At 39.7% G+C, this 11,960-nt stretch overlaps 1 protein-coding gene across 1 annotated transcript; it reads right to left on the minus strand.

Annotated features, from left to right (window-relative positions):
- Window positions 1-338: 338 nt before the first annotated feature.
- LOC124186066 (DNA-directed RNA polymerase II subunit RPB1) lies at window positions 339-11,443 on the minus strand. Its single transcript, XM_046577425.1, has 11 exons — window positions 11,289-11,443; window positions 9,858-10,127; window positions 7,345-9,755; window positions 6,095-6,345; window positions 5,804-6,009; window positions 5,085-5,511; window positions 4,593-4,825; window positions 4,082-4,470; window positions 3,630-3,748; window positions 3,324-3,518; window positions 339-2,524 (listed from the first exon to the last, which is right to left on the minus strand). The coding sequence occupies exons 1-11, from the start codon at window positions 11,364-11,366 to the stop codon at window positions 1,404-1,406; spliced, it is 5,700 nt and encodes a 1,899-aa protein (XP_046433381.1). The 5' UTR covers window positions 11,367-11,443; the 3' UTR covers window positions 339-1,403.
- Between the last annotated feature and the right edge of the window lie 517 nt (window positions 11,444-11,960).

The following is an 11,960-nucleotide window of genomic DNA, read 5'->3' on the forward strand; positions in this document are numbered from 1 at the left end:
AGCAGACTGAGGGAGACGTTAGTGTGCAAGAAGTTCTACAGAGTCTACTGTCAATTAAATTTTCGTAAAAACACGACAGTTTACTATGATTTTAAGGCACGGCGATCAATTGTTAGTATCCAATCGATTTACCGCGCATTCGTGGTATTATGAAATACTCCCATCAACCCGCCTTACAATTTTCAAACTGATACAAAATGCAGAATTTATGCATCTGAATGAAAATTTCAGTGATGTATATTTTTCTTGAAAATATCATTTATTTTAGCGTAAACGTGGTTTTACATTTCATATGCCGAAAATAAAGTTTAATTTGATATTCTGTTTTCTTATATGCCAAGTAATGTCTTCATGTATGTACATGTATAAGTATAAAAAAACAAAAGAAAATAACAGTACGTATGTTTTTTTTTTTTATAAAAATGCATTCGTACATATATTCAGGTTTAAACGCACAATTGCGTTGGTTCCGTATATAACTGCTATGAGTAATTTAAATAAATGGCGATGAACTTATCGTGATTTACAGATATAAAAGAAGCTAAAACTTATGCTTGGTCAACAATTAACACCGTGAGTGTAAAGAAATTCTTATCCATTATCCACGAACATGTTCGTATACAAATATTCTACTTGTGTACAACTGGAAGGCTAATATACATACATCACTGTATACTTTCGCGCTTTAATCGTGAATCGTAATAATTTATGCACGCGAAATTATACATTCATGCGTGTACATCGCACGCTTTTCCGTATTTCTATTCAACTTATTTAATTTGATTTTTTTTTTCGTTTTTTATTATTAACAATATTTCATTGAGAGATCTAAGAATAATAGTATAACTTACATGTTTATTATATCGTATAACCATCTAATTATAGATATAAGTGCGGTACGACGTTACCATATCGGCCTGTCAGCACACCTTATACACATTTTACCCTAGTTTAGCTGATGATCAAAAATGTTTGGTATGATATACATTGTAGAATATTTGTAAACACTCTCTAACCCTTTGGCCCTAGGCTGTAACGTAAATTAGGAAACTTCGTCTGGGTCTGAATCGATGGGTCATTTTTTCTATTTTGGAATGTTTATGCTTACATTTTTTCACCAAAAATCCACCATTTAAAACGCATCGTTGGTAAAACATATTGTATAGAAGTCATGAAATTTCTGTCAGCAAAACCAACTTACTCGAATTAACTTCACTTCATAAAACGAATAAATAAGATTCATGAAATCAATTACCCTCAGGTCAACAATGCACGAAATATTAATGCGACACGGGCCAAACAAATAGAAGTCACGTCGGTTTCATTTCTGCCCACCAACAAACATATTCAATGAATCAATTATTCTGTACAAAATCGATTTCAGTGTCTTAATTACCACCTTTTTAATCGTCAGTTTCATAGGCAGGCGACGCAGGCGAATAAGTAGGACTGGTCGGAGAGTAGCCACGTGCTGGCGGCGAATATGTAGGACTTGTTGGAGAGTAGCTTGGGCTGGTTGGTGTGTAGGTGGGACTAGTCGGCGAATACTGTGAGCTTGACGGAGAGTAAGTTGGACTGGTCGGCGAGTAGTTGGGACTGCTGGGCGAGTACCCTGTGCTTGCAGAAGCTGTGCGTTGCGGAGAGCTTGGTGAGTAGCTGGGGCTCGTAGGCGAGTAGGTTGGGCTAGTCGGCGAGTAAGTGGGGCTAGCCGGCGTGTACTGCGGCGATGTACCGGCGAACGACGGGGAGGTAGGCGAGTAGCTGGGACTGGTTGGGGAGTATTTAGGACTGCTAGGAGAGTAGCTTGGACTGGCGGGTGAATACTGAGGTGAACTAGGCGAGTAAGAGGGGCTAGTGGGGGAATACGACGGCGAAGCAGGTGTATAATTTGGAGAGCTGGGTGAGTAGCTTGGACTTGTTGGCGAGTAGCTTGGACTGGTGGGCGAGTAGCTCGGGCTCGTTGGTGAATAACTTGGACTCGTAGGTGAGTAGCTTGGACTAGTCGGTGAGTAGCTTGGACTCGTTGGCGAATAGCTCGGACTCGTGGGAGAGTAGCTCGGGCTAGTCGGTGAGTAGCTCGGACTCGTGGGCGAGTAGCTCGGACTCGTGGGTGAATAGCTCGGACTAGTCGGTGAATAACTTGGGGAAGTTGGTGAGTAGCTCGGACTAGTGGGCGAATAACTTGGACTCGTTGGCGAGTAGCTTGGGCTTGTCGGCGAGTAGCTAGGACTGGTCGGTGAGTAATTCGGACTAGTTGGCGAGTACGTTGGACTAGTTGGTGAGTAATTTGGACTGGAAGGTGTCATACTGGGTGACGTTGGTAAGTATGCCGGTGACGTTGGAGAGTAACTTGGTGAGGCTCCACCTGCCGGAGACATCGGGTAGGGACTCATGCTGGGCCCCGGACTGCCCGGACTCCCAGGTTGTGGTGAATAGACAGAGTAGGCTGGGGATAAACCTGACGCATCTGATGCTCCCGATGGAGAAAAACAGGCTCCTCCAGGTGTCATGCCACTTCCCAAGGCTGTGAAAAAGGAAGTTATAATTCATTTCAGCATTCAATTCTTTGATTATCACGAGAACAAGAAAATGAAAAGTTTCACAAATCACTTCAAAGTGGGTCCAAAATTTTTCAATGAATTGTCCACATTGATTTTACGTTAAATTTACTCAATTAGAGGAGGATACTTAATTTAATTTAGAAAATTTTCCGACTTTTCCCAGGTTTCCTGAACAAAATTATACTTTTTTTCTGACTTCTTGCAATTTGATATGTCGCATTTTTTAATACTTGTTCTCTATTTCTTTAAAAGTTTTATTTAGTATACTTGTATCAATTGTTTATATTATTAATAAAAGGCTCATACGTACTAGTAAATATGAAGTTCCTACTTTCAGTATACGAGTACATATTCATACTGTTATTAATAGCATTATGATTAACTTTATAAGTAGATATTAATAATTGAGCGAGGGTAGCAAGTGAGACAAGAATTTACAAAATAAGGGAGCGATAGTAAAATTATGAACAGTTGGCTCAAAGTGCTAGTAAAAAATTGAAAAATTTAAAGATCACTTTAAATATTAACTCCGTGCAGAATTTCAAAGAACTTCTGCAAGTATTTCAGGTCTGACTTATAGAAAATTTCCTGACATTCCCCTGATTTCCAGACAAATGGCTACAAATGATTAGATGCGCTTTGTTACCAGTTTTTTAGCTAGCACAAAATAAACTAATAAAATTTTACAAAATTCAGAGAAATTAAACATCTCTATTTCGTATGAGGTTAAGTAATATATGAACAGATATAACTGCGACTCACCAGGAGACATGCTGGAGGCTCCGTAACCAGGAGTTGCACCCATTTGGTTCCAAGGTGTCATTTGAGGACTCATGCTAGGTGTAGCAGCACTTCCGAAGAACATACCAGCCCCACCCATCATTCCAGCTCCCACTGCCATTGGTATTTCTATACCAGCCTTACACTTCTCTGCATCGAGGAGGAGGTCAAAACAGCCTGAACAAGAGAATTATGGAAAATGGGGATTATGGAATAAAATATTTGAAAATATTCAAATCAGTACTGTTGCAATTATTTGAGATACGTAGTTGATCGTCTGATAGTTACCAGTGCCAAGACGCGGTAGTTGTCCCATGATAATATTTTCGGACACACCTCTCATCGGATCGACTTCAGCATGAGATGCGGCATCAAGCAAAACATCGACCGTTTCTTCAAAGGAACATCTAAAATGACATATTTCATTCATGTTTAGTATATTAATAAACTGGCCAAAAGCTGTGCCATTGAATTTCGAAGGAAACTATCCTGCTTTAAGTATTTCAGTTTATTTGGACAAAATCATCTTTTGCTGTCGTAAGAAATTTGCAAAAATATAACTTTTAGGGCAAAAATTTCCACTTTCATGTATATTATACACAGCAAAGTATTCTTTTGAATTGCATTATTCGTATTTTTTATAATTAGTTTACAGTACCCTTGAATTTGTACAGTAATAATAGAGCGATGCAAAGAACAAGATCTAGAAGAAATACCGATTGTTACAAATATTATCTCACCTCATGAGTGCTCCGGTGTCCTGTCTGTTTATACCGTGACGAGTGATAGCCATGAGATGACCTTTGGCAGTCATGACATCACAAAGCAGCGCAAGATGTCGATAGTTCACGTAAAGACCATAGAATTGCAGTACAGTATTCATTTCTTTTTCAACTGATTTACGCACAGCCTCAATACCCAATACTTGGAATATTTCACAGATGTCGTTACTGAATGTACGTACTGGATCGACGTCCCTTTCACTCAAAACTTTCATAAGGCTTGTCCCATCAGTTTCCAAAAGCCATTCAGCAATAGCTTTGAACTCCCCGGTATCGGTGACTACAATACGCTTTTTTGAATCTGTCTGTGGCAAATGCATGTAGACTTTGCCGATCGCTTCTATTCCCTGTATAAACATTAAATTTTAATCAATTCCAGACCACTTCAAGTCAAATAATTATTGTTTGTATTTGTTGTTTGATTTTCAATTTTTTTTTTTATTTTCATAGAATTTAAGGCAATGTTTACCTGCAATGTCATATCGCTAAGCATATTGGCTTCAATGCATCGTAAGAACATATCATCCTCCATTTTGTCGACGGTCTCTTCTTCGGTATCTTGAAATTTGTTGTCATCACTGTTCATTATTCTTATTCGCAATACCAATTTCTCAGCATTGTCGTCATTGAATATGCAATTGAGATCATCTCCAAACCCAGCATTTATTTTTTCAGCTATCTGTTCCATAGTCAACTTCTTATCTGGAAACATTAGTCACACATAAATATTAATCCCGAGGGGAATACACAACTGGCAATGTCTAACCATGTCAAAAAATGGTGAGGTATGACTTTCATTTTGTTCGTTTCTAGAGAAGATCTATTAAGCTTCTCACACTGACCTTTCTAATGAACATAAAAAAAAAAAAAAAAACCACTATACATCTAGGGGGATATTCTACTTTTTTTTTTTAACTGAAATCCTCCAATTCCCCAATACAAATATAAAAAATTACGATACCTGTCATTCTTTTCCTGTCCAACTCGATACGCAAAAGCCACGGTGAGATTTTAGTCGGATCAAAATCTGGCATCTCGTAATAAACGTTAACAAACTCTTGATCTTCGGCGATCACTGTATTTTGGGGATCAGGATCATAGTAGATTGCAGTATTTGCAGTGACTTTTCGCAAAGTTGTATGTTCCAATCGACAAAGTACATTCTTGGCCTTCTCCGCATCTCTGGCAGCTGCTCCGGTTAAGAAAACAGTTAGCGAAGGAGCCTTTGGTTTTTTACTGATATTGATTATCTCCTTTAGCCTCGGCACTCCCAAAGTTACGTTCTTGGACGATACTCCAGCAAAGTGGAAAGTGTTCAGCGTCATCTGTGTTGCAGGTTCACCAAGAGACTGGGCAGCCAACGCCCCCACCATTTCTCCAGGGAATACCTATTTAATTTGATTTTTATAAAATTTCTTTGTACATGTAAATCATTTGATTCATATCTTGGTAACTTTCAGCACCATTTCATTACATTTTATTACATATCAGTACAGCGTCTGAAGAAAACAATCAATTTGTTTTATTACAGCTTTTTTCAGACGATGATTAAATATCAACTTCTACTCTAACTAAACAGGCTCGAGTTTAGTAAAAATGGGGCCTCCAACATTGGTCGTGGCTTTTCTCTGCTTTTACTTCAATTCTTAAAAATATTATGATGAATCTCAAAAAACAAACCTGTGCCTGCTGGAATCGAGTTTCAATTTCACCAATCAGCCACTCAAAAGCCTCAGTGGACAATCTGAATTCTTCAGAAACACATTTGGTGCACAAGGTCGAGCGTACCAAACATTGGAACAACAGGGTAGCATTTTCGTTAGCCTGTTTGCTCAATCTGTCGTCACCAGCCACGATAATACACTTTTCCAACAAATCCTTGACACCTATGAATAAATCACGCCACATGAAATTATGTAAAAAGTGTCATGATAATAACTTTGAAATGGAAAAGTTGATGAATTCGCTAACCTTGGATAACTCTGATAGGGCTGAGGTCGGTTGGCGCCCTTTTGTTGATGTGAAATATTTTTTGCCCGTTCCATATCATTCTCTGCAAGTTGCACGGTAACACAACTTTTGACTCACCACTGGGAAAAATTTCACGCAATGCAATACGATCTTTGTTCAATTGTTCCCACTCTTGCTCAAGTACTGAAATTACATCTCCGGAGCCCATCATTTCACGGACAATGTCTTCTGTGAATATACGACGAAGGTATCTGCAGAAAGTAAGATAGGATCAGTCTTGACATTTTGTGTACATGGATAGTGATGCAAAAAAATGAAAAAAGATCATTTTAATTTTCTTATTCAGGATTTGTAAGATTGATTGCTACAAGTTGGAAGCTGTAACTATCAAAATGATTAACTTCGGAAAAATATTTTAGGGTAATGCAAGCTTTTCTGAAGTAAATATCCTTGGATCTATACCTGATTCTTTGAACCAAATGTTTGTATTTTCTGATCGTTTACCACCGAATTTATGAAATATTGTGCTATTTTCACATAGCATCGCCCCATTAAAATGTACATAAGTAGGCAGGACAACGTAAAAATCAATCAAGTTTCATTGATTTTATGAAGTACTAACGGAAGTTCCAGATAATTGAGAAAAAAAAAAACATGAACAAATAGGGTAATTCCCTGACTTTTCATGACTGATGCAATCCCCTGGCTATTCCCGAGCTGTCGTCACCATGTATTCTAAGAGATGAATAGCCGGTTTATTATTTTTCCATGGTATCAACGTTGGAGATGAATCATTTTCTGTTATCAGCTCATATAGCAATGTCCAACAAAGAACCGTAATACCATTTCACATGCGTTTCTAGGTGTGACTATCTAAATAAGTCTTTGATAGCTTGAGGTCTGATATACTCAATATTTAAAAGTAAAAGACTATCGAAAAACAATATGACCATAGTTAGAAATAAATCTCACAGTTTTATTTTTCTTTGTTGATCAAAGATATGCTCAATCATGCAATACAAAAATGTTGCGATCAACTTGATTTTCAAATATCGCCAGCATTCAAATTCTAAAGCTTAATAATTTCCATATACAGTTTTGAATTCCGAGTACATCTACAGCCTTGGAATTGTTTCTCATTGATAAGTAGTAACAGTAATGGTTGACCTTCACCCACTTTTTGTAGACCAAAATGAACTGGAAATATATCGCAATACGAAACGAAAATTAAGATAATCTTTTTGACTTACCTCTCGTTAGTTGGATCGAATTTGAATTTCTTTTCAAATGCCTTGTTGCTCAATTTGATAGTTGGCAAGTTTTGGAATTCTACGGTTTCACCACAAAGTCCGTCCTCTCCGTAACGCAGCTGAATAAGCTGTCCAACAGAATTCCTAACTGTTCCGTCATAGTGAACCATAACAGACTCCATAGCTTTGATCAAACGTCGCTGAATGTATCCAGTTTCAGCAGTTTTGACGGCGGTATCAATGAGACCCTCTCTACCTCCCATAGCGTGGAAATAGAACTCTGATGGTGTGAGACCGGCAAGGTATGAGTTTTCAACGAACCCTCTTGATTCAGGACCGTAATCGTCTTTGATGAAATGTGGCAGGGTGCGTTTGCGGAATCCGAATGGTATTCTCTTTCCCTCAACGTTTTGCTGACCGACACACGCAATGACCTGAGAAATGTTGATGTTCGATCCCTTTGAACCAGATACGACCATAGCTTTCAAATTGTTATATTCCGTAAGAGATTTCTTCGCCGAACCACCAGTTTTGTCACGAGCATCGTTTAGGATTCTGTTTACCTGATTCTCAAAGGTTTGTCTAAGCGTGTTACCTGGTGTCGGTTCCAGTTCCATGTTGTGCGCCTTGTGTATCACCTCTATTACATCCTCCTTGGCTTTCTTGATGGCCTTTTGAATTTCCAAGTATGTTTGAGGATCGGCAATCGTATCTCCAATACCAATCGAGTGACCCTCTAGCAGCAGCCAGTTATTAATCACGGTTTGAATGTTCCCGTAAAAACGACCGCACACGTCGTGTCCCAATTCCAACATACAAATATGAAGAAGAGATCCGGCTGAGGTACCTAATGTCTTTTTACACAGAATACCCATAACCAGTTCCCCATGTTCGACCATAACTTTTGTATCTCCGGGTGATATCCACTTGTAAGGTCCGTCGTCCTCCTCGTCTGGATGTGTGCTGTGGGTTCTGATCATGTTCACATTGCCAGGAATGATCAGGGAGAATATTTGCTTCCCGGTCCACAATGGTTTTGGTTTTAGGATGCAGGGTTGGGGCATTTTCCCATCCCAGCTGGGTAAGTGCATTAAAATGTTCATCATTTGTTCCTTTTCTATGAATACGTCTCTCTTGGTCATTTTTCTAACGGCAGTCAACGTATCCTGCACAATACCCATGACAGGCTTGTTTGCCTGAGGTGTAATGATCTGTCGAGGTGTGACGTGAATATTCTCAACTTCAGCTCTGGTCTCCATCGACTGAGGTACATGCAGGTTCATTTCGTCACCATCGAAATCAGCGTTGTACGGAGAAGTGCAGCTAAGATTCATTCTGAATGTACTCCAAGGTAGAACTTTGACTCTGTGTCCCATCATACTCATTTTGTGCAGGGTCGGTTGTCGGTTGAAAATCACGAGGTCGCCGTCCCTTATGTGTCTTTCTACTCTGTATCCACATTGGAGGTGAAGGTCTGAGGGTTTCGGGTGAAACCTTAGATCTATTCTCTCCCCGTTATCTCGGACAATGTACTTTGCCCCGGGATACTGCGAGTTACCTCGTCGCACGAGTTCCTGCATTTTGTCTATATTGAAAGGTGTCACTATTTCTGGAAACGTTAAATTCTGAGCTATGCTACGGGGGACACCGACTTGGTCAATCCGAAGGTTTGGATCTGGGGTGATGACCGTACGAGCTGAAAAGTCCACGCGTTTGCCCATAAGATTACCTCTGATTCTTCCTTCCTTCCCCTTTAGTCTTGCCTTAATAGCTTTTAATGGTTTGCCAGATTTTTGCATGGCCTTCGGCATGCCAGGCATGTCGTTATCTACAAGTGTGGCCACATGGAATTGCAGCATTTTTATATTTTCTGATATAACGTGCGCAGCTGCACCAGCCTGCTCATTCCTCAATAACTCGTTGTTCGATTTTATAATATCAGCAAGCTTGTGCGTTAAATCATCTTGATTCTTTGCCGAGCCATACATAACGACTGCTGGTCTGACTGAGAGTGGAGGAACCGGAAGTACCGTGACGATCATCCAATCGGGCCTAGCAAACTTGGGGTCCATACCAAGAATGAAAGACTCTTCATCCGTTATGTGTTTCAGTATCTCCCAGGCGCGTTCCGCCGTCAATACAATCTTTTTTTCTTGTGAATCTTCGTTGACGTGTTTCCATTCCGCGGACACATCCAGGCCTGATCGTCTCAGGTTTGGCTGATACCTACCACATCCTCCGTGTCCTGGTTTTTTATCCGCCTGTTGCTGTTCCTGCCCGTCCTTGTTTATGTCCATTTCATCTCCACCTTCACAGATATTCTTACTTTTGCAGAGGTCATATACGAATGTTAATCGCTTTCGGGGCTGTCCTTTGGTCTTCATGACAATTTCTTTTATCTTTGGATTGTGCTGTGGAAGGAGCAAAATTTATAACGTCACAACACCTATCGACTGGTTTTTTCTCTTCTTACATTCATTTTTTATTTCTGTAATACTTTTTCCAATACTTACTGGACTGACAAGAAGCTTTGAGCAGTAGAAACAAACACATCTCAATATTTTGATACTCTTTGTGATGAAACCAACGTGAAATACTGGTTTGGCCAAATCAATGTGTCCAAAATGTCCAGGGCATTCTGTCATGTTGCCTGCACATGTCTGACATCGAGAATGTCTATCTATCACCCCTTGTCTAGGGTCCATGAGACCGCCAAGCTTCGGGCGGCCGCCCTCCATCGTTTCCGGGAAACGGATTCCCCCATCGGTAACTGACATGCGGCGCTATGGTTCAAATTATTTTTAGATAAGTAGAAGTCGGCTTTTGCATGTTTTTTGATGCATAGGTAATTACACGTGCAAAACAATAAACTCGAGGAAAATTTTGCTGTTTATATTTCACTAGCAAAAAATACATGAAATTTCAAACTATGTAACTAATTACCTACAATTCTTACAAAATGATTAATTAGGCAATATTCGCACACTGCTAGTAAGTAAAAGTATTTCGAAACCGTAATGTGTAATAAACAGGTGTAAATATTTCCGACACTTCCAGGATTTCCAGAATCACCGAACACCTTGAATTCTATGATAATAAACTGCCTTTCTACATACTCAGCAATCACGAGGTCAAAGCTAGTAACATTAACCCAAAGAAACATGGAAAATAATCACTAATTTATAACCTTACGATGCAGACACAGAGAAAATATCAAGTTTTTAGAACATGAGATTTTATTTGGTACGATTTGCTAAATTACAATCCATCCTAAAATTACGAAATCACAATTTTTCCTATAATATACAGCATGAACATGAAGTTCAATCTTATCAGTGTAAATATAGACCAAACATATAACAACAATGGAAAATTAAGAATGTAGATGACTAATGGCCTAGGAAACGTTAGAATTCCTGTATTCATATTACATCAGCAAATGTTTTGTTTGCGTAATAAATTTGCGGTGAAACTGCATCGAAATGCGACCGCTCAATCCCGTCCTACATCGATAAATTCGAACATATGAATATTTTCAATTCATACCGAGGTCAGTTTTCACTTTTGATCGAGAACGGGACTGATAGCTCAAATTTATAGGAGGGGGGAATTCGGGAATAAACATAGTTATACGGGCATCGTAATACTCATTAATTTGTGTGAAGCATTCGCTCGACTGCGCGGCACGACTGACGAGGAAAACTTTAGTGATTAACGAATTACAGCGGACCCAATTCGGGGAACAGATAAGACAAGATTGACGCGCGAGGCACTTCACGCACTAGTCTTCCATCTCCCCAGGCACCAACAGGAGGATCGAGGCGAAGGTACAAAAACTGGCCATAATATCGGGCTAGCGGCTTCATACGAGTATGAAAATATCGGGCAAGTTGATATTTACGTAGCCCAAGCGATGCTGGAAACGGGGATGATAATTTACTTACAATTTCATCTGGGGAAAGAATACCAAACTGCACTCTTTTCACGACGCGCACCGGCGCCTTCGAGTCGTTCGTCGCCATTTTACCGTCTGTGCCATGACGAGCAAAGCAGTTAGACCTCCTCGGCTCTTAGGCCTCTATTCCACATTGGTAAATTTTGGGGCCGCGTCTCGCGCGCCCTCAGTCGAATGTGGCACAAACAAAAACTAATTTTCAAAATTGCGGCGCTGGCGCTACCGCGCGAAATTGTTGAATCTCTACTACAAAGCGAAATCTTCTTGGGATATGGCATTGACATAGGTGACGAATTACACCCTCCATGAGCAGATATAGTAATTCCACTGAAATATAATATAACTGGAACGTGCGCTTGCTATTCTACGGCATAGAGGCAACGTGTCGAGGGAAATAGGGGTCATATGTTTTGTCTCTGCAGCTTATGGAGATGCGCATGCGCTCGTAGCAGTATCGTAAAGTAGCTGCAGAAAGTTAAGTCATCACCACGGTTGAAGATATCTACGCTTCCGAATACATTGAATCTTCGTTTTCTCGAATTTGGTTTTTAGAACGGATTGTACAGAGAGAGACACAACTACATCATGCATATATATGTCGGAGTATCACAAATCTTGTTTAATAATTCCAGTTTAAAATGTATTTAGTCTTTAAGAATAA

Source organism: Neodiprion fabricii, chromosome 7 (assembly GCF_021155785.1).
Source record: "Neodiprion fabricii isolate iyNeoFabr1 chromosome 7, iyNeoFabr1.1, whole genome shotgun sequence".
Lineage (NCBI taxonomy): Eukaryota > Metazoa > Arthropoda > Insecta > Hymenoptera > Diprionidae > Neodiprion > Neodiprion fabricii.

Excerpts from the sequence above, each read along its gene's own strand:
- LOC124186066 (XM_046577425.1), bottom strand. The coding sequence starts at position 11,366 with ATGGCGACGAACGACTCGAAGGCGCCGGTGCGCGTCGTGAAAAGAGTG. Across the intron at positions 6,010-6,094 it reads CCCTATCAGAGTTATCCAAG|GTGTCAAGGATTTGTTGGAA; the intron begins GTTAGCGAATTC and ends ATTTATTCATAG. Across the intron at positions 4,471-4,592 it reads TTAGCGATATGACATTGCAG|GGAATAGAAGCGATCGGCAA; the intron begins GTAAACATTGCC and ends ATGTTTATACAG.